The sequence below is a fragment of the Rhipicephalus microplus genome, chromosome 2 (assembly GCF_043290135.1).
Source record: "Rhipicephalus microplus isolate Deutch F79 chromosome 2, USDA_Rmic, whole genome shotgun sequence".
Classification (NCBI taxonomy): Eukaryota; Metazoa; Arthropoda; class Arachnida; order Ixodida; family Ixodidae; genus Rhipicephalus; species Rhipicephalus microplus.
Window position 1 is genome coordinate 63,128,619 of NC_134701.1, and position 23,030 is coordinate 63,151,648.

General features: G+C 44.6%; 1 protein-coding gene across 1 annotated transcript in view; it reads right to left on the reverse strand.

The window, feature by feature from the left end:
• Window positions 1–23,030, reverse strand: part of LOC119170871 (arginine kinase-like) — a 91,045-nt gene that overhangs the window by 64,335 nt on the left and 3,680 nt on the right. Inside the window, exons 3-5 of the mRNA XM_075886512.1 lie at window positions 21,201–21,479; window positions 16,215–16,607; window positions 14,492–14,530 (exon numbers count right to left, since the gene is read on the reverse strand). Of these exons, the coding sequence (XP_075742627.1) occupies window positions 14,492–14,530; window positions 16,215–16,607; window positions 21,201–21,479 (711 nt within the window). The remainder of the gene's footprint in view (window positions 1–14,491; window positions 14,531–16,214; window positions 16,608–21,200; window positions 21,480–23,030) is intronic.

Sequence of the window (23,030 nt, forward strand, 5' to 3'; positions counted from 1 at the left end):
TCTCTACTTGTGGTCGCGTACTGGTAACCCTAGAAGTATTGCTGTTCTCCTTGTGCACCATAACATGGTCGATATTTAAGTTCGTGGCGTTTACTGCATTGAGTTTCCCATTGTGGGTCAGTGCAGGTGGTGGCCGGTGGCAGTGTAGTGCACGTAAAATGTTACACTCGGTCAACACTTCTGCTTGCAAAGGACTGCATGGCCCCTGCACGTAATGGGTGCCTGTTGAGTTGAGGGTTTGTTCCTTGGGAGGGCCAGGCGCTGCTCATTCAGAGTGGCGTCAATAAACAAGACACTGGTGCTGAAAGGTGTTGTCAGTGACGTAATTCTGATCCGGCTCGTAGAAACATGCGAATGACTTAGAGGAGGGCAGCGGAGGAGAAGCAAGTGCGTGTAATCGCTTTCACAGTGCCGATTTTTCAGCATATCTGGAGTCCCAGAGCTGAATTATTTACCAAATCTGCGCGGACAGCTGGACAGTGACAATCGGGAGCGCCTAATGATATTTTCATTGGGTGGCGTGACTGTTCGGTTCTGCAGTTTTTGTTTTAATAGCACATAGATTTAAAAGCTCGTGATGGTCAGAGGGAGACGCCAATGGACAACTTGCCGTAGCTTTTTTTTGTCTGTTTTTACCAATGTGCTGGGAGCCCCGCTAGGGGCATTTTTCATTGCAATGAAACCGACAAGGTTGGTTGCCGCAAATGTTCTTGATGTTGTTAACAGGGAAACACGAAACGCTTTCAAACTAGCATATTCTAAAGCAGAGACATGTGGTTACCTGTTCCTAAGAAAGTCACTCCTCAAGCGAGCTATGTGTAAACATATACCTTCTTCCTCCATTGCATAAAAGTAAAATATCACCTGCATGCTATATGCTTCACACTTTTTTGTTGACCTAATATTCGCCTTCACTCATCGCATATCGCTGATGGTTATTCAGGTGTCAACAGAACATGCTTTATGAAAGAATTAGCTCGCACGTGATAAGGCCATGAACCAGTTCAGCTCACAATTTGCATCCGCGGAATGCAATGTCGTTACGAAACAAACGCGGTGACAGGCTATATTCCCCGAAGGTCGGTCGGATTAAATGGATGACCCTTGCAGGCGCATACTGCCTAGCCCTGCTTCAGATAGGGTGTTTCTATTTAGAACAACAATAAAGGAAGCGGGAATAGATTCCGAAGGAGAAAGAATGCGTCAAGAGAGGGAGAGAGAACGTGCTCACCGAGAGACGAGACAGCAGGCTGGGCGGGGAGCCAACGGTGCAGCGCTGCGCCATAGCAGTGCCAAGCGCGCCGCGCTCATGTTCGGAGAGGCCGTTAAGGGAGTTCGGCGCTGCGCGCAGAGCGTCGCCTTCTCCCTAGCGTTTGGACAGGAAAGGGAGGCAAGGCTCGCGAGCCGTGAAGCTGTCTGGGACGCTCATTCATAATTGTGGCTGCGGTGTACGCAGACAGAGAGCTTACTACAAGGTGTTGTTGGGCTAGTCGGTTCATACTGAAGAAATATTATGGACGAAACTTACATAAACACAAAAAAGAAAGGCGGCAGGGTAGGGCGTCAACTTGCGACTAACTTTATTAGCTTTACGAGAAAAAGAACAGCTTCTTTTTATGTTAATGCAGAGATAAGCGCACTTTTTTTTTTGTCAAATCAAGTTAGTTGCAAGCTGACAACCTATCCAGTCGCCTTTCTTTGTTTATGTCCATGTGGGTATCGTCGGTAATATCTCTGCAGACAGACAGACAGACAGACAGACAGACAGACAGACAGACAGACAGACAGACAGACAGACAGACAGACAGACAGACAGACAGACAGACAGACCGACAGACAGACAGACAGAGACAGACAGACAGACGGACGGACAGACAGACAGACAGACGGACAAACAGACAGACAGACAAATATAAAGATAGATAGATACATAGATAGATAGATAGATAGATAGATAGATATAGATAAATAGATAGATAGATATAGATCAATAGATAGATAGATAGATAGATAGATATAGATCAATAGATAGATAGAAAGATATAGATAGATAGATAGATAGATAGATAGATAGATATAGATCAATAGATAGATAGAAAGATATAGATAGATAGATAGATAGATAGATAGATAGATAGATAGATAGATAGATAGATAGATAGATAGATAGACAAAGATGATGTGCTATTCCGTGTCATTGTTGATGGCCAGGTGGTCGAAATTTCCGGAGCCCTCCACTACGGTGTCTCTCATAATTATATAGTGCGTTTGGGACGTTAAACCCGACATACCAATTAACTGTGTCGTGGTTACAGCAAAGGGCTCTTGGCAACAGGACTTAGGGTTGTTTTCACGCAAAAAAATGTAAATTTCTCGCAATTATAGATTCCTTTCTAGTCAGACATTTGTGTCAGACCACGCAATTTTCGAAAGAGTACCCTCGCCAAAATTCGAGTGTCTTCCTCGTGATGCTTTTTAGTAATGTGTAGAAAAATGTGTTGATCTGCTGGGTGATGTAACGTTTCAAAATGCACTTGGTGTCATTGTCAGTTTTCTTGATCTGCTACCTACCCATGGGATCTCTATTTATGTAAAATGGAATGGTCATGTTTATGAAAATGGTGGTGTGTCCATAGAATCTTCAATAGCACCGATTCTGAGTGATATATTGCTAGCTAAGTTTGACAGAGGCTTGAAAGGAAGGCTGAACTGTGAACATGTCGTGAGGGTTTTTAGTTTCGTCGACGAATACCTGGTAGTTTTTAAGTGTTACTCAGCCAGCATAACTGAGATTTCTTCAAATGTAATCTCTGCTTTGAGTGCGTGCTTGAATCCAGTCGTCCTGACCCACGAACTGCCAGTAAACTGTTCTACTCACTGCTTAGACATGAAACTCATGTTCAGAGGAAACCACGCATGTTGGACGTATGAGCCTAGGGCTAAGAAAGCGCTGTTGCCTTTTAAATCGGCACCCAATAAACTGCTTAGGAGAGCAATTGTGAACTATTGCTTTGCCAACGCCCTAGACAGATCCTGCGTTTATATGATGAACCAAAGCTTCCAGAATCAAGTGAACCGTCTAAAAGAGGCTGGCTATCCGAATTTATTTCTCGTTTCTGGGGCAGAAAATACAAAGGAAAGAAAAAGTCCCGAAGTAAAGACAGCGCTGATCGCAGAGAAAAAAGCAAACGAGAAAAAGTTGCCGTGAACCCTAACATGTACCAGCTATCACACCGAATGAAAAAAGGTCGGCCAACGCATAGGCTTGCAGGTTGTTTTTTCTGCACTCACAAGCTTTCCCAGCTCGCCAAGCGGACCTGTGCCAATATTAAGCCTAAACGCTCCTGTAATGTCAGGCACAAATCCCAGTTTGATATGTTACGTATGTTGTATACATGGCTCCGCTGTCATGTTATGCGTGCAACATTGGGTAGACTGGGAGGTACCTCAATGAGCGCCTGTGAGAATATGCTCGTAATGTTCGCAATGGAAGTAAAGGCTTATTGGCTCAGAATGTTAGCAGATCTGGTTGTAATGCGCTGTTTGAAAATGCAGGTATATCGCATAGGCACAAAGATGATCACACTCGCATGATTATTGAAGCAGAGAAAATGTCTCGAGAACCTGAAAACGGCGTGAGTTGCCCTCCGAGATAAAGAGCTTCATTATCTGGCAAATGACGCATGTGTGCAATGAATCTGATATTCTGCCTCTTGCTTCGGGTGTACGAAGTTTAACGCTTCTTAAATTGCTACCTTCTTTTCCTTTTCCTTTTTTGCTGGTTGTCATATATAAATGCATTGCGGGATGAATAAACCTACAGTTGACAGTCTGAGCTTGTCCCTTTTCCGTCCGTGTTTTATACCGCGTAGTGTACTTAGATCATGTATCAACAACTGACCCAATCGTCCACTTTGATTGCATAGAGCAACGCACGCGTTTGGTTTATGAGAATGTAACTCCGCGTTCCACGCTTGCGCTCGCCACGCAAAAAATTGGTAGATCCCATGTACAGTGGGAATCGCCGATATGCGAAGCACGAATGAGGAAGCTTGATATGTAACTTTAAAATCAGCACAACAATACAAGGCGGAAATAAATAATGCCGTACTTGTCTTCCGTGTCATGATTATCATGTTTGGATGTGTTGTTTACCTTCGGCATCTAGTCACATCACGTGAAACCAAATTTTGTATATGTGTAGCTAGCGAAACGGCCGCGAGTACGCTATGAGCGTAGCAGGTAGTAATGTTTTACACGACACGAATATCGAGATTATCATGTTTGGACTTGTCCCATACCTTCGTCGTCCATTCACGTCCCGTAATACCAAACTTGGTATATGTGGAGGTAGCGAAACGGCGGCGAGCGCACGTAACGTTGACGCGCGCCCACGCTGGGCGCAGCGACGCTACGCTAGCAAAACGCGAGCACTCGATTGTCTTACACTAGGCGCGACCAGCGTCTGTCAGCGAGGCCCGGCGGCAACCGTCTCGAAATGCGACATGCTGCATTTCGCGCCGACGATATTACCTAGACAGCACCGCGTCTCCTTAGTTTCGTGACAGAAGGATTCCAGGCGCACTCAAACGCGCATGCGTCACAGCAACGCACCACAGCGTGCGCCTGAGAGTATATGCCAGTCAGATCGGCGCCTGGCGTGGTATCGCCAGCGGGACGCGACGAAACGAACGCCTGCGCGCACGTGCACCGGGTCATGTTTAAGTGTTTTGGCGCCTTGAGTTTGCCACGTAGTCATGTTCTTACATGATGCGTATCTCATGATTACCATGTTTTCACCAGTCACATACCTTCACCATCCATTCCACGTGACGTAAAGCCAAATATGGCATACGTAAAGCTAGCGAAACAGCCACGACCGCATCATGAGTGTAGCATGTAGTCTTGTTGTTACAAGACACGCATGTCGTTATTATCATGTTTGGACGTGTCATTCACATATGTCATTCGTTCGCGTCACGTAATACAAAATTTGGTACATGTGAAGTTAGCGAAACGGCCGCGAGCGCATGACGAGTGTGGCAGGTAGTCATGTTGTTACATGACACGTATCTCATGATTATCATGTTGGCGACGCTCACATACTTTCGTCATCCATTCACGTCCAGTGATACCAAGTTTGGTGTTTGTGAAGCTAGCGAAACGACTGCGAGCGCATCGTGAGTGTGGCTGTAGCCATTTAGGTACATGTCACGCGTTTCATGATTATCATGTTTGCACCAGTCACACACCTTCGTCATCTATTCATGCCCCGTGATACCAAGTTTGGTGTATGTGAAGCTATCGAAACGTCCGCGAGCGCATGATGAGTGTGGCATGTAGTCATGTTGTTACATGACACGTGTCTCATGGTTATCACGTTTGCACCAGTCACCTACCTTCGTTCAATACTGTCGAGATTTGGGCTTGTTGGTGCATCACCTACCTTCGTCATTCGTTCGCGTCCTGTATCACCAAATTCGGTATATGTGAAGCTAGCAAAACGACTGCGAGCTTACCATGAGCGTGGCGCGTAGTCATGAATCATGACTTAAGTGTCATGCATATCATGATTTCTACGTTAGGGTCTGTCGCTTGTGTTCGCCATGCAATCACGTCATACCATACCAGTTTTGTAACATGTCATGTGAACGAGACCACCGCAAGAGCAGCTAGACCATGGAATGTAAATCATGGCATACATGTCATGATTTTCTTGTTATGACTAGTCACTTATGTTGTTCATACAGTAATGTTATGCCATACCAAGTTTGGTATCGATACCACTAACGAAACGGCCAGGAAAGCTAGAAGTCGTAGGCGGCCAGATAGATAGATAGATAGATAGATAGATAGATAGATAGATAGATAGATAGATAGATAGATAGACAGACAGACAGACAGACAGACAGACAGACAGACAGACAGACAGACAGACAGACAGATAGATAGATAGATAGATAGATAGATAGATAGATAGATAGATAGATAGATAGATAGATAGATAGATAGATAGATAGATAGATAGATAGATAGATAGATAGATGGATGGATGGATGGATGGATGGATGGACGGATGGACGGATGGATGGATGGATGGATGGATGGATGGATAGATAGATAGATAGATAGATAGATAGATAGATAGATAGATAGACAGATAGATAGATAGATAGATACGCTTAAAGTCGCCGAAGCTCGCTAAGAAATGCTCTGCACTTAAAAGTGTAACCGGCCAAGAGTAAAGAATCACGCATTTCATTTCCCTCTAATCGGGCAGGGGCTTTCGATAACTCTAACAAGCCGCGAGTAGGCCTTTTAGCGTACCATCGATCGCGATGGCAACGCCTTCTGTGGTTCCGCTTTCACCGTTAACTACTAGGGCTACCGCAGGCATCCATGACCATGTGTTCTTTTTTGAAGTTATGTAAATATATGTTGGCGCATTTAAACAATAGTCAATCATTAATAATGAATGTTAGTCATCGGGATAGAGATGTATCACGAAGCGTCAACGGGGAAGCATTTACGAGAAAGGATGATTAAATTTAGCTCTCAAACACTAACACATATTGTATAAGCCCTCTTACATCAATGTACAGTAAACCCCAAACTGCTTCTGTAAGAATATGGTCTACATTCGTATTATACAGATTCCTAAGACAGAGGGATCAGCCATATATGTATATTTTGTTTGTAATTTTGACGTTCGAGCAAACGCATGTGCTTAAATTACGGAAGTGTATGTGCGCGTAGTAGTGTGATGTAATTTGCGCATAGATATGATTAGCGGTGTTGTTTACGTGAAGGTTATACGCCGTATGAGGGATTATTTTACGCATTTGAGCGGCAATCACAGTTTCTGATGTGCGTCAAGCATGTTCATAAAAAAAGATAGCTTTGATGTCGACATATGATTGATGTGTGGTGTTTAACGTCCCAAAACCACCATATGGTTATGAGAGATGCCGTAGTGGAGTGCTCCGGAACTTTCGACCACCTGGGGTTCTTTAACGTGCACCCCAATCTGAGCACACGGGCCTACAACATTTCCGCCTCCATCGGATATGCAGCCACCGCAGCCGGGATCTGAACCCGCGATCTGCGGGTCAGCAGCCGAGTACCGTAGCCACTAGACCACCACGGCGGGGCTGATGTCGACATATGGCCGTGGTCACTAACTTCAGCTATGATTTCATTGGGCTATCAATTCAATAGTGATAGGCGAGGAAGCTACCATAAGCGAATATTCGGACTGTTTCAGCACACTGTGGAGACCATAGCACTTTGGCAGTACTGTAGGTGCAAGAAAACGGGCATAGAAAAACGGGAGTAGATCAGCAGAACCAGGTCCGCGAAATACGGTGAGAGCCTTTTTCTTATATGAGGCAAGAAAAGCCATTGCTTGCTTGAAACAGCGTCTTCGATTTCCGCTGACACATCGTCGGCTGCATATTTGTACAGGTGCTCTACGTGTACACACACTATCCGAGAAGGCGGTGAGCGGAGTAGGTGTAAACATTCACATTTTTGTGCTGCGCCTTTGCGGCTACAGGGACGCGGGCCGATGATGTCACCCTCCAGTGCAATGCGCCTTTCCCAAGTTCGAACAGCACCTGAAAGGACGATAGCTGAAATCAAGACTGGTGGACTTTAGCTTCCGAAATAACTCGTTGCATGGTGGCAGGCACTTCTCTGAGGCAAACGTTTGCAAGTTTGTGTCATCAAATGCCACTTGGTCGGCAACCAGATATCATCGCGTTTCGGCCTTACAAAATGAGGACGCGTGCCACATCGACGCAGGCGCGCAGGCGCCGACTACGTACCCAGAAAAAGCCCGTTGCGCTTCATCGTAGACGAAACGAAGTTGCCGATAAGTAATGGACATCGCGCCACTATCTATTGCAAAGTTTTAAGAGTGCAAGCTTTGCGTTGCCAATTCAACTTGGGGAAAAAAAAGAGGATTGTGTATGTCCATTTGTCCGTATAGGCCAGGTAAGATGACTCGCTAGAAAAGAAAAAAAAAAAGGTCATACGTTGCCTTGTGCATTCACTTAGGGTGGTTGTAAGCAGTTTTCCTTCTTTTTGTTTCTCCTTGCGCGAGGACGTCATTGTGACGTTCTCACATGACACCGCAAAAAATAAACGTACATGTCTGTTCTCTCGGCGCTTCTAGGTTTCAAACGTACGGCTCATACGTCCAGGATGCCATTGTCTGACTGACTGGGCTAACCGCCCGCACTACCTGCATACCGGTATATCAAAGCCAAACAAGCACGTTGTACAAAAGTGTAGTGGTAACGGTTTATATAAAGGCTTCATTTAAATATGTCATGGTCATTGAATAAATGTCTTGTCTAGGATGGCATCCTGAGCCAACATGGAAGATTGGGTGCATACGAAAAATTTCAAGCTTGAAGAACTTAACCCCTAACACGAGTTTCGGTGGTCGCTGGATGCACCATTTTTGGAGCTGTTCTCAATGAAGACGACGAAATACGCCACCCTAGTGTCGTCCCACGACAGCGTTCCAGGGAAGGCTCCGATCAAAGAGTTCATATAATGGCGAGTTACAGCAAAGCATCAGGACTTGCTAAGTTGATTTTGCGACTAGTTGTTGAACTGTGTGTAACTGTGTAGTTGCAGTTGTGCAATATTTTGTCCTTCAACAATGTTATTCCGCACTGCTACATTAATCGGGTGAAAATGTAATAGCGAAGTCGCACGTCAACGAAAGCTGTGTACTATGACTTGCCTTCTGTCCCATTATTCCGTTGATGGCAGTACCTTACGAAAATTCCTTATTATTTTTTAAAAGCTTGTGAGCTGTGTTAGGCCCCGGCATTTTTCATAGCTGTTTATTTCAGGCCCACAACTCTTAGCGGTCTATTTAGAAAATGATGTGTGCCATCTTCCCGGATAACATTAGATTTCGTACGATATTACATTGAAATACCTCGTAACGCTAGAGTACACAAGTTAAGTATGAAACAGAACGGGCAAAGTAATCACAGAAAACTCAATCATCAGCCTGGATTGAGATTTGTCTTCAGGAACACTAAGCAGCGAAATGATTAACATAATAATTTTAGGTGAATTTTTTGCAAATACCAAAATCACATCTCTTGAAGCTAGATCACCAACCACTCTTGACTTAAAAAAATTGATTTGACGGCACCTGTAATGGACGACATTAATCGTAATTGGTAAAAACTAAGACAACTAGAGGCTCAACGTAAGCTTTAGTAAATAGTGCAGAGTTAGCTTTACCGAAAAATGTGAAAAGCTAGACCAAAATTTGTCATGCCACAATGACATTCATCAAAAAACAAAAAAAATTAAAATTTAGGTGATTTTTAGTGCTCCTTGAAGTATAAAAATCAATAAATTTGGGTTTCCGAAGACATCTTCGCTTGGTGTCCCATTAAGACAATGTTGGCGTTGTAGCCGCAGACAGCCAGTATTAGCCAAAGGTAAATGACAGTGGTCGCTGAATGTCACATAGTCACCATTTGACATGCATTAGTCAGTATCGGCGAGTGCTGGCGATGTGCGCGCAAGTGTGGTAGTTGAAGTGCTTCCATATTACCTCTGCAATCTGACATCACCCTTTCTGGTTACAATATGTGGCTGCAAAAGGCAGAGAGTACACTAAATTTTTTTTTTTGACAGATGAGGTGTTCTCGGACTCGGCGTTAATTTTTTTTTGTGAACGCTTCGCTCGTACGCCTGAGTTGTAACGTTTGAAATTAAAAAAAAAAAACAAAGTGCCCCGTTAAAAAAACAAAGTAAAAAAGAACTTGAACCAGCGCCAAACAAGAATGCGCCAGCAAAAATCCATGCGACTTTCAGTGTAGCATTTTGTTGGGCTGACGTTTTTTGTCAGGGCAGCCTTTGTGCTACCTCGGCAGCTTGCCAACCGGTCCAATACCTGGATCTGTCTTTTAGACACTACGTTTTGGTGAATAATACAATGTAATCAAGGACGGAAAGAAAGGAACAAAGAAAGAGGAAAATGAATAAAATCTGCAGATTTGGAATTTTAGTCGACACTTTTTTTCACGCTGAACTTGACAGTTCTCGTATAAAATAGTTTCCAACATACTTGAATTTAGTCGCTGCAAATTAGGAAAGAAATCTTGGTCGTTTCGCAAGCTGAGCGCTTTATGTTTTTCTTACGTAGAGAGAAACGCAAAAAAATACTTCTTTTTTTTTTTCGAAGAGCCAACGGCTGGTCGAAGAATACGAATTCTCTCTCTCTCTCTCAACGGTCCAAATGATCAACTTCTTGTTTAAAACTCCACTTCAATAATTTATTTATTTATTCATTTATTTATTTAGGTACCCTAAGGGCCTGCTATGGTGAATACATATCGATTGGGAAACAGACACACTTTTACAGATAATGAATATTTGCAGGTTATCACAGTTATATAATACAGAAAGCTGTAAAACATAGTAGGAAGGCAAGAATAACAGGAAGAGTAAACATCGGATAAAGCATAATTGTTAACGGAGGCTACAGGGTTTCAAATACGTTAGCAAAGCTGAATTAAACATAAAGGCTCAGTTTTCGTAACGATCCTGGAAAATATTATTTTCATTCCTTGGTTCATGAGGTTACAGGTATATTTTCGCACTTTTCCTAAAGGGTGAAAATAGAGTTGACGTTGAAAACTCGATCGGTGCAGCAAGAGGTCAGAGCTGAGAGTAAAATAATTGTCCTAGTATATATAGCGCTAGTATTTTACAAGATGTCGCAAAAATAATCTGGAAAATTCTGGAAATAATCAGGAAAAATCAAGCACTGGCAGCATATTCAGCTCGGCATTCAGAAACGAAACGCTTGAAAATTTTGGATATTATGACGAGATCAATCGTGCTGCTTTATGTCGAACGGCTTCTTCTAGGTTAGTAAAGCTGACCTAGTGGGAATGCCAAGCGATTGATGCATATTCCAGTGAACGACTCATCAGGAAATAGTATGCTTGAAACCTGTTGTCCCTGTCGGCCAGATATAAGCGCCGCTTCAGAAAGCAAAGTTTTTTTTAGCTTTACATGTAATATATTTTTTTGTGATCAGTCTATGTTCGACTCGAATTGATAAGGACGCCGAGATATTTGCCCGTAGTAACTCAGTCTAGTATTTTGTCGTTTAGTTTCTAAGTATCAGACTGTGACTGAAATATAGAATCAAACTTTTAAGGCATTAGTATTTTCTCAATGTATTCGCATATTCTATCTGCAGCACCATTGTGTTAATCTATGTAATATTGTCGAGCTATAACGTTGTTAGAATAAGCTATTCTACTGTATAAAATACAATCAACTTGCGAAAAGGGGAACTGTTGAATTGATATTTAATGTTGTGCCGTTTGTACATGTAAAATATAAAGGCGGACTTATTACTGCACTTTGAGGAACACCAGATTTGGCAAGCATTAGACGGGATTTATCGCCCTTTCACTAAACTACCGGAGAACGATTTTAAAAAATTCCTCGAGTTATCGTGCGGCTTCACTGTAGATTTTGAGAATACCTATTTTTAGCGTCAGTCGTTTATGAGGTCCGTCAGCAAAAGGGGACGGGTGCAATGAGGTGTCATTGTAGGTTACCAACCTGTAAAGCTGTGTTTGACTTCGGAGTTTCGGCCGGAAGCCATGGTGATTGATTATGATCAAATAATTTCGATTGAAATTCGCCGTATGCGTGTGTAGATTACGTGTCCAAGCAGTTTACAACTGATTAAGGATAGTGACATAGGGTTTTAGTTATTAAAGATAGTGCTATTACCACCTATCTTATGTATTGGCACAAGATGAGCTATTTTTCAGTCTTCTGGTGCACATCCAGAGACAAGGAACTGTTGGAAAAATTTGTCAAAGCACAATTGCTGAGAAGTTACTGGTAGATTTTAGGTTTAGCGTTGATACTGTCCGGTACTGGTGTGATCTCTAACGGCAAATGGTCAGGAAATGGCGTGTTTTGTACCGTTAGCGGTTTTAACGATATAACGTAAGCTAAAATGAAAGATTGGCTGTGGAAGGACCAAGGAACTATTTATAGGACCTTCATCTGCGTACACTCCGACAAGATGCCCATTAAGTTGATCGGCACACTCACGTAGTGTTAGCGCGTTGACGTCGGCACCTAACATAGGCGGAACCAACCAATCTTGCTTCGAATCAACTGCATTTTGAAACTTTGTTGGATGTGTTTCTAACAAGCTGGGTATAGCGTAGTAGGAACAATTTTTTGCCTCAAGAATTGTTTAATTTTGTTTGTTTCGAAATTGCTTTGTAAATTTTCAGTCTTTCAACATCGCCTTTCCAGTCGGGGTTGTCTGTGTGCGTGCTTTTTGCGTTAGCGAACAATGGGAGAAAGCGCTTATGGTTGCCGCGCTAACGCGGCAACAATCAGCGCACGCCTTTTGCCCCCATAGCAGGCGGAAGCTTCTATGGGCCACACTCTCAACACACAAAAAAAGTGCTGAAAGTGTACCTGGAGCGGCCGTGCTCTTAAGGCGCCTTTAAACTAGAGAGACACGACACTGATTTCTGTCTGCGGGCTGTCTTTGGGAGAGTATTTTGTCTTGTCGTCGTCATATTTACTCTACAACGACACAATCAGTCCGCTGATGGTTTCTGGAAGACTCCGTTCGTGCCTTGTCGTGCTCACAGCCTTTCGTTGGCCAATTCTGTAGTCACACTAGAGGCACACGCAGGGACACCGACTAAACTTGCATGCCTGCGCCTCATTTTCAGCCATGCTCCCTGCTCAGCCATACTTCCTATTCGGCTAGGCGGCGCAGCCCCCGCCAAAAATTCACGACGTCGAAGGACGGGTGTGGGGATACACAAAAAAGAAGAGAAGAAAAGACTTTTGTGAGGTGCGCAAAATGTCCATTCAAACGCCGTGGAAGTCTCGGAGGGGGCATTGGTATCTCCCCCTAGATTTCTCCTTCGTGATCATTTGAAGCAAAGACATGGTAAATTTTCGCTCATCCGCAGATCTCTCCACGACACGTCGATAGCAAGTCTGCCGATGCGTTTTTATGGAGCTTTTGGCCTGTCATTATGTTAAACTACGACGACATGCTGTTTTTTGAGGCGTCGTCATCGTCGTCGTCAGCATAGAGTGACCATGGAGTCTGGCGACTTCGCCGGCGGGCCACTCGTAAGCCGATGGTCTGCGTCTGCCTCGTGACTTCGCGGGGTCGGGTCAGTGTCGTGTCGCTCTAGTGTAAACGCGCTTTTACACCGTAGTTTTGTAGAGTTACGCGATATCGGATGCTATAGCTTTGCTTCGTAAAACATTCGAATATGTTGCTATAACATTTATTTCTTCGCCCATTTGGCGAAACTGTGACTTTTTTATTGTGTCCCCCGCGCATAGTTAAGTATTTGTTTTGTTGTTTTTCTTCTGTCAATGCATGGTACAGTGAACGAGCAATATACTGCGATGAGATCACTTCTTCTCCAAACTATGAGCCCGTGTAAAGTATGCATTGTTACTCAAAGTGAGGTCTAATATACGATTACCACGAGTGGCTTCATGCACTAATTGGTTGAGGTGACTATAGGCAAGGCACTGAAGAAAACGTAGGTGCTACACGCGATTACTACGAGGGGCAATTGATAAGTTCTTCCGGTCTATGCTTGGGTATTTAAAATCCTCGCATATGATCAAAATATTGACAACTTCTTTGAGACCTGTTCTGTAGCCTCACTGAAAAAACTCTATAGGGAGACGATGGGGATAAAAACGAAACAAAAAAGGACATGAAAAAAACTGACAGTCGCATACAAATGTAGTAGGACCCCTAGTTGGGAGTTCCTTAGCTACCATGAACATACCAATATCGACCGATCCAACAACAAAGGTCCAATCATTAGAACAACGTTTCGATTACATTGGCTGTGTAATTGCATCTCTTGAATCTGCATAAAACGTACTATGCCAAAAAGCAATGATGTGTTTCATGACGCCGCACGTGATGTCTCGTAATGCGACGCCAGATTTACGCAATGGTAAGTGAACATACACTGTGACGATCTGTGACGTCACGATGACGTAATCAGGTGAAGATTTCGGGCATTACTTGTGTGGCCGCCGCCGACGTGGAAACCAGACGCGGCAGTCCTGTCAGTTTTCGATTTAAATATAGGATCTGAGGCATTCGCATTGATAAATGTTGAATACGGTCTACCATTTATGTACAAAGCTCTTCCGAGTGGAACAGTGGACACCTGTCATTGTGGTTCAGTTTACCGCTTATTGAGAGCCGTTTGTAATTGTTTGAGCTGTTTATAGTAACGACGTTGTAGCCCACTGTACTTTCGCGACGCTGAAACCAAGAGATTCACTTAACTATTCGTGTATGCTACTCAGTTTTTCAGCAGTTCAACATTCAAATATTCAGTTTTTCTACAGCTGCGAGCAAGGCTTCTTATTTTGTTCGCTTGCCGATGCGTCGGGGCAATAGACTCACCTCTCGATGACGGTGATGTATCGTTTCAGCGTGTTGGATCTGCACCGACAATGAGAAAGGCAGCGCGCGAGAACATTGAGTTAGCCTCAATTCGCAGTGTGGGCACACACAGCCGTCAGCACAAATATACGGACCACGAGAGCGCATGCCGAAATGGCTGTGAGCCGTGGAGAGCATGGCTTTGACAGAATTGAATTTTTCTGACAGCATTAGCAGACGGCTGGCTAGTAGACGGCAAAAAGTGTATGGATGGCAATGGTCCGTATGCATTCGCTGACGGGTGTGAATATCGCGTATAGGCGTAGTTGACACTACGGAACAGTTTAATTTTGCGTACGGCTTAGCAGAATGGGCACTTTCAATTTAACGTTATGCTTAGGTCTCAACGTTGCTTGAGCTTACTTGCAGTACACAAGGTGGTATGTATAGTAGTAATCGACAGAAATTTTAACGTAAGAGTTTTAAATTTATCGATACTTCTTCTGCGCAAGAAGTGTTCATTGATATTCGACCACTGAATGCACTACAAGCACGTTCATTTGTGAACACAGCTGCTGCCTGTTCTCGAAAGGCGCTAGTACTGCTTATGTCGAAGGCGTCTGTGAAGCTATCAAAGGAAAGTGATCCGCAGAGCTTTTCGTTATACTGAAGTATTTCTGAAGAGGTGAGCTCATGAGTTGTTCCTAACACAATATATAAGCGATAAAAAGCAATACGAAAGTACCTTGTTTGGTTAATTACTCTCATTACGAGCTGAACTTATGCTCTGCACCTCGAATACAAACTCACGGTCTGAAACATCGCTGACACTCCGATAATGCGTATTTTCCTATTTACTAAAAGTTTTTGCCAATGAAGCTCCTTGAGCCTCGATAGATATGCTTAGGAAATTATGAAACTTAACCTGACCTGGTGGAAAATTTGGTGGTCATTGCAGTTGGCGCTAAGGAAAACTTGCTTCGGGACAGGGGTGTGCGCAGGCCGAGAAAATTTATACCCGTTCCAATTGCAGCGACGGATTTGCTTTCTACTCTGGCAAAACTTTCAGTTATTAGTATTCAGTTGATTAACTAATTTCATTACCTTCGTCAGCATTACAGTAGTCCAGCTTATGGTGTTAAGCGTAGAAACATTTTACGTGCAGAGGAATGTGCATAGGAAGGCTACACACATATTGTCAAGACATGGCTGGGGCTGCATGTGGATGGCGACATGGGGACGCGCTACTATTTACCAGTGGGGACGCTGCATGCATGTAGCTCGCAGCACCACCTGGCAAGGCTAGAAGTGTGTCGTAGTGTTGCTAGTTGAAATACCAAAATTCTGCTTAGAACGGAAAAGGTTCGACTATTGAAATGGCTCTCAAGATGGCCGATGTTGCATTATCGGCTGTGGCTGCAGCTTTCCCATGAAATCGGTGCATCCACATTGAATGCCATTGGCTTTGATCCCCTTGAACAACGAGCGCGAATAGCTTCAATCCGTGTACGACGACACCTAAGCAAGGGTCCCCGATACGCACGTTGAGCGGCAACGCCTACGAGAACTATAGAAATCAATATCTGAGGGTACTTTCTCGTGGCGGCTGTCTCTTTTCCCCAAGTCGCGAACAGCTTTCTCTGTTACCGTGTGGTATGCGGGCCCTTTGGCTGTTCGCTCTTTTTAGACACGACATTAATGGCAATGTGTTCCTCGTTCCTTCACTCTTTTTCGAGCGACGTACTTCTGCCTAATGCGTCCCTGGTCATCGTCATCGTCGTCATCTTGGTAGTCTTCATCCTCGTCCTGATCGCGTCTGGCACGCTCGCGGCTCGCCTTGCTGATGGGGCACGAGGGTTTGTGGCGCCCCGCGTCTTCGTCCATGACGGGTGGTGCTCCGCCAAAGTCACCGTCGTCGTCTTCATCTTGATCTTGCTGGCGACGGCCTCGACGTCGCTCGCCGCGTCGGCGCCGCACCGAACCGCCGTCGTCGTCCTCGTCCCCGCGTCGCTCCCTGCTCCCGTGGCGCCCGGGCATCGGCGCTCGCCGGCCGCTGTCCCAGTCGTCCCCGGGTGGCCGCCAGGGATCGGGCCGCAAGTCGTGGTAGCTCCGGCGGAACCTCATGGGCGGTGGTGGCCTTCGGGATAAAGCTGCGTTTTGGAGTGATTGCTCCTCTGTTGACCCCAGATAATTGAACGTTCCAATGGCTCAAACAACAAAAACAAAAACAAACAGACCTTGTCATTTCAGGCAATTACCAAGAGTGCCCTGAAGCTCATATTATTTAAAACGGGTGTGTGCTATTAAATTAGTACTGGTTAAGAAGCGCAGGTCTGGTGATTGCCTGTTTCCTTGCATTATAATTTCTTTCACGTAGCCTTTTACTAAGAGACTTGTGAAGTTGGTGATGGTCAGGTCGTTCCGCGTATAAACGACCTTACTATTTGCCCCATTGTGCTGTCTCGGCAGGGCCGCAACGATGATGGTGGCTTTACAATGAACATGTTTTGCTATTGGCCACAAAAATGATAACCGCTGTGTCTGCTTATCGCTGTCATGAACTGGTGCGAGGGAAGCGTGTCGTTCGTACGCAGAACGTTAGGGAGCGCTAGAATCATTGTGCGCACTGACACGCGAACGGGTTTGTCACGTGGTATTGTTTTGTATATCACGGGCATTTGTAAGAAAAACAGTAATACTTAACCGATATAAAGTTCAAAACTATCTATTTGCATGCTTTGCGAACTGATCTACATCTTTTTCATTGAAATTTTTTATCCATCCTCTTTCCTCCAGAAGTTAGTTAATTGAACAGATCTAATTAAACAATATTTGAGAACATAAAAAAATAGTCTGACAAACTCCAGAAAATGGTTAGCAACATAAATTTGGTCGCGTCGTAATTACGTTTTCGGGCATATTCTTAATTTCTGGCTAAACTTACTTGGCACACCCTGTAGGCACTGTGTAGCACTGTTTGATAGCGCAATTTAGAGTGAAATGTTTATCCTAAGCTCGTGTTTTATTTATGCTATTCCCGTAAGCAGTCGCAACTCTGCCAGTATAGCTAAAAACATATTTTGAATGAGAACACTGCGACAAATTGAAGAGAAAGAACTTTGAATGCTGTTTCCGGTTAGAAACGAAAGGCGTATACAAGCAGTCTCCGCCTTACCTTAAATGAGTCTTCGGAAATCGACGTAGTTCTCAATGGCAAGGAGCAAGGACCGGCAAGAGGAGGAAGCATAAAACATTTAGTTGGATTGCATTAAGTCTGTCTAATCTCTCTGTTAAGTACGTCAACAGTATCAGTGTCATTATGAACACTTCTTATTCGTTTACCAGCAAAAGCTTTGGATTGGTTGCCAGTGAGAGGGCAACGACAGAATAAATGTACGAGCTGCTCTATTTCCAGGTAATTTTATGACATTTACTAATCACAACTCCTGAAAGGCGAGCTGGGGGGGACCCTTTTTAGCTTCAATTGCTGCCGTGTTCACGATTGTTGTAGCCTGCGAGCTCATATAGAAAAAAACAACAAAAAATCACAGTATTCGAGGATGTTCCGTAATATGTGAATCAACGGCATAGTTTTACCGGCTCTAAAAAACACACTGTCAACCTGCGACAGCCTGAATTTTTTCGCACTCATAATTCTTGGTCATGACTCCACGTTCAGTCTTGGCGTAGAAGGTGTATGCTGGAAGATGTGCTGCGAGTGTGTTCGAAGCATATACTTTCAGGCGTCCCCACACAAACTCCGCAAGCGAAATCCACCCACTTAGATGTACGTACGCGCACTTTTTCGTTTATGCGTTCGTCTGGCTCGCGTACTTCTTGTAAGCTAGAGTAAAACTGGGAATATTAAAACAAAGTGGGACTCGGGATGGTCGGTTGTCCATCGGGTGCCGCATGGAGTCACGTTATCACGAGCAAAGTTCAAGCCAAAGCCAAATAAACACTAATAGAGAGACGCTACAGTACTTCCTTCAATTCACGAAAAAGCGCTCACCTGTCTGCATAAAAGAAAGCAAGGTCACACACTAAAACAGTTTGAATTATCTAATGAAGTGAAATCCGTGGACCTATACATCGCTGCATCAAATATTCGCAACATCGCGAGTTTGTACGTGCCAAAACCACGCGATTATCCGAACATTTGTAGTTGTTTAACGTAAGCACGAATCTTAGCACATGGGCGTATATTACCGCCATCGGAATGCAACCGCCACGGTCGCGTCAGAACAGGTGACTTCCGGCCGGTCAGAACTGAACTAAAAACAGCGAAGCATTACGAGCATGGCTGACCGGGGGGGGGGGGGCGCAATCGATACTGCTACTCGCCAAGTGCCAGTCGGCACACTACAATTACCGTGCATGTACAAGAAGTACATACTCATGTGCATGACAGATAACAACTAAACAAATAAAATAAAACGATTTATACTGCACGAAAACAACGACGTTCGTCAAGCCACAGCCAAGTAAACAGAAGGCGCTCTTGGAAGGTGCGACTCCAACAAAATTTAAAATTGGCTTCATCCATAAATGAAATAACTCGTTATGCTCACTGAGAGTTGCTTTGAAAGGGCCCCTCATAATAGACGAAGCTTCCTTCTCGCCTTCGCTAGTCTTCGCACATCCTCTTCGCTTTTATTTTTGACAAGCGCATGTAGATAATGTCAACACCAATCTCTCTCGCTGATCACGCTTCTCGGTTACACACTATTATCGCCGCTTGCGGAATGATAAGCGCGCAAAATGAATGAATTAGCTTTCATTTCAAAGGAGAGGACGACTCTAGGCCACAGTTTGAAAATAGGTGAGGAAGCGATTCTTGGGTGTACAGCGTGAGATTATTAAGCAACGTCGGTTCGTGTCCATCCGTTTTCACTAGAGGTCCCGCAATAATGTCGCTGTCGCTCGGGATGGTCAACCTCTTCTAAACCACTCAAAATGGGCCACTTACTGGCATAGGTTGAAAGTGCTCTTCGTGCTTTATCATTACATTGCAGCACAATGTCATCCCCTGGCAGGTGTCGCATGTGTGTTCTTCCTAGCAAAAAAGCGCAGCAAACCCGATTGAGATGATGTAAATGTACTCGGCATATATCTTGACGCGCTGAATGAATTGAAATCAGTTGATCGCGCACGATAGTTGTGTGAGATAAGGAATAATGGATGGGCGGCTGCCAAACAGAGCAGTGCAGAAGACGAACCACGTCTGATATCTCGCTTGTATTGACCAATCGAGAGCATGCACAGTATACGGGAATCACTGCATGCGTCACGAAGTGCACTAGAAAGACGAGGAATGAGAGAAGAGAATAATGCGCGCATTTAATTTATATTTTAGGAGGCTGGCGAGGGACCCTTTTAAAGATTAATTATAGTTTGGAAACAATAACATAGAGCGAAGTGGTTGAACGCAGAGGACATCAGACCTAATGTACATTCTGACTAAATAAAAAAATTATTCTCGCTTACGTTCATGTCCGACATAGAGATGATAATTGATATTGTATTTGCTATTTACGACAGTTTAGGTGCTTAGGAGAAGTCCTATAAATACAAAGCATTTCAGAGCCCCCTCAATCATCGCAAAAGGCAGCTTCATGCACAACCGTTGCTTTATTAGGTTGCCAATATAGTGTTGGTGTCTTGCCGTCATGAAATGGATTTGGGATTAGCAGAACAGCAACTAAGGACCCGAGAAAAAACGATAGCTGGACAGCGGGCGATATTTTTTGACAACCCCCCCTCTTGTTGAAATTTAGCGGTGCAGAAGTGTCAAAATCTGGAAAACTTAATTCACGATTATTGTGAACGCCAGCCGAAATACGATCGAAAGACTCGATATTGTTTCCTAAGATAGTAAAAAATAAAAAAAAAAATGGACGGGACCTCAATCCTTTATTTATGTGTCTGACACTCACGTGTCGGAGTTCATGAGCCTCGATGTATTCTTTTGGTGAAGTTTGCGTTCCTTCGCGCTGCAGAAGATTTCTGACACCACGTATAAAGGAGCAGATGGTTGCAATCCGCTGCGCCAGGCCACGACAATCCCGTCTGCTCTTCAATGGACTCATTCGATTAAGGTTTGTTCAATGCACTCACAATTATTTGGCACTCAATTCATGATATGCGTAATATTATAATGACAAGAACTTTATATCAGCTTTCATTGCACTGTATGCTTGCTGGCAGGCTTGCATGTGTCATTTTGAGTGAGAAGATCAACGCGAACACGCTACAAAGGCGGCGAGGTTGCTTTGCCAGTAAGTGATCAGACAAGCGTGACGTTCTGTCGTACCGCCAGTGCTGACAACATGCATTCAATACACCTTTTCACTTGAAACACAAATTTATATTTATTTGAAAACTCTATCTAAACATTCGGTAAACCGGAAAAGCTCAAGTGGAAGTGCTTTGAAGTGAGGTGCCCTTGTAACTCGACTGCTCATGCCACAAATGAAAAAACAAAATCGTCCTCAATCAGCAGTGGTTCCTGTATTATTTCGGATGTTATTTTACATTTCGGCTGAGGGTTAGCACCTGTGTCTGCGTGCAGTTTCTCCTTGTGTCTTTACTTGCTGCGGCACTCTAATCTGTAAGTCATTTCTGACTTGATTACTCCTCGCTATCGCGGCAAATCGCTTGGTACCGATGCAGTTATTCACCGTGAGTATCTATTACATCGTTGGTAATCGGCCTGACGACAATGCCTGACCTTCCGAACGGCGGTGGAGGGAATGGCGGCAACTGTTGAGGAGGTGCGAATGGTGGCGGTCCAAACTGCCCTTGCAGTGGCCGGGGCGGTGGCATCGGACCTCCGAACGGTGGTGCGGGTGGCGGGCCGTACATCATGCCGCGGGGCTGCGCCATCATGAAGCCACCAGCTGGTGCGGCATACATGGGCGACGGTTGCGCGGGCGAGACCATGGACACGGCGTTGGTGTAACCGGGCGTCTGGGTGACGCCTTGCGTGAATGTTTGGCCGTAGCCCTGCCTGTCATGGTGCCCCGCGGTGGAGAGAAAGGGATGCAAGGTTGCATGGCCAGTGTCTCGCGGAGTCGAAATATACTAATGACACATTTGGCCGATGCGCCTTGCGTCACAGCCTATGCTGACAAGAACATTGTTTGCGATCAAGCTATTGATAGTGCTGATGCCGGCAAACTACATTCGTGTTACTTATCATCCTATTCTCACGGAACTAACTTCGCTGGCACTATGTCCTCACCACATTTTTCCCGCAGGTTACGCACACAAGTATATTTCCGTCTCGCTTTGTTATTTTCATAGCACACATATATTTCAAAATAAACAACCGATAACTAACAGGATGCGACTGCCATCCGAGATTGCACCTTGCTGCGTCAGCTGTGTATGACGGGAAAAGCTCTATGGATGCTGTCGCATACAATGCCACGATGTGCTTAACGAAAATCTGGCTTTCTCATGAGTCCGCGCTATTGAGCTCTTCCACTATGGCTTTTTCGCTGCCATGAGTGGCATGTGACAACCAACGTGAGAACGACTTGGTTAGAGGCGTAGCCAGAAAGCGGTTTGCGACTTTAAATCATACCCGAAATTGTTACATAGTGCACATCCACTCACACGAACTTGCGCACAACTACGCGCACGAACATACATAGAAAAACTTGGATCCCCCCGCCTTCCACGCCGGCAAAAAGAAGTTTTGGCAAGGCCCCATTTCTGCGTCCGGTTAGACGTTGCAGGTACGAACTCAAGTGTGCGTTGAGGTGAGGGGGGGGGGGGGCAGTTGCGGTCGGAGGTTTCGACTCGCTCACTGGATTTAGTGCCGACTGGTTGTGCCCCGTGATCTCCAACGACAACGCAGCTCTGGCCGACTGGACTTACCCTACGCCATCTCCTGACGCCGACAAGAGCTCTCGCCGAGTGGTGCCCCGTCCTCGGACTTCTGCGACCGTGTCCATCTTTCCTATCTTCTCCTTACTTCCGTCGTTCGCTGTCTCTGCACCTCGCTCTCTCCTTCCTCTCTCTCTATCTCTTTACCTTTTAATCCTATCCTTTTAATCCCCCCTTTCCTCCCACCCCTCGTGAGCTACTGTTGAGGTGTCCTCCCCCTGAAAGACACTTACGAAGCTATCTTTGATCTTGTTTTCATTTAAATCACTTCCCTTTCACATCCCACTGGTTGGAGGTTTAACAGTGATGACCGATCGAAATGAACCAGCTGACTTCTTGAAGCTGGTACACCTTCACATTTACTGACGAGCAAGTGCTGCACTTCTCAGTTAATAATTCGATGTTGGCAAAAACAAACCGGAAGTATATTAGGATCTCTCTAGGCTAATAATTATTGTAAGTGGTTGATAATATGAAAATAATAAAATTACCAATCGATGCAAAAGAAGCTGTCTGCTGTACTGAAAAATACTGTATTTTTTCATGCGCTAAAAAAAAAACCTATAGTATGAAGTACCAACATGCCCAAAACGCCATACGGTAAAGAATGCTAATGACGACTGAGCAAACTTTCGTACTGTTCTGAAATTTGCTCGCAGCAACGGCA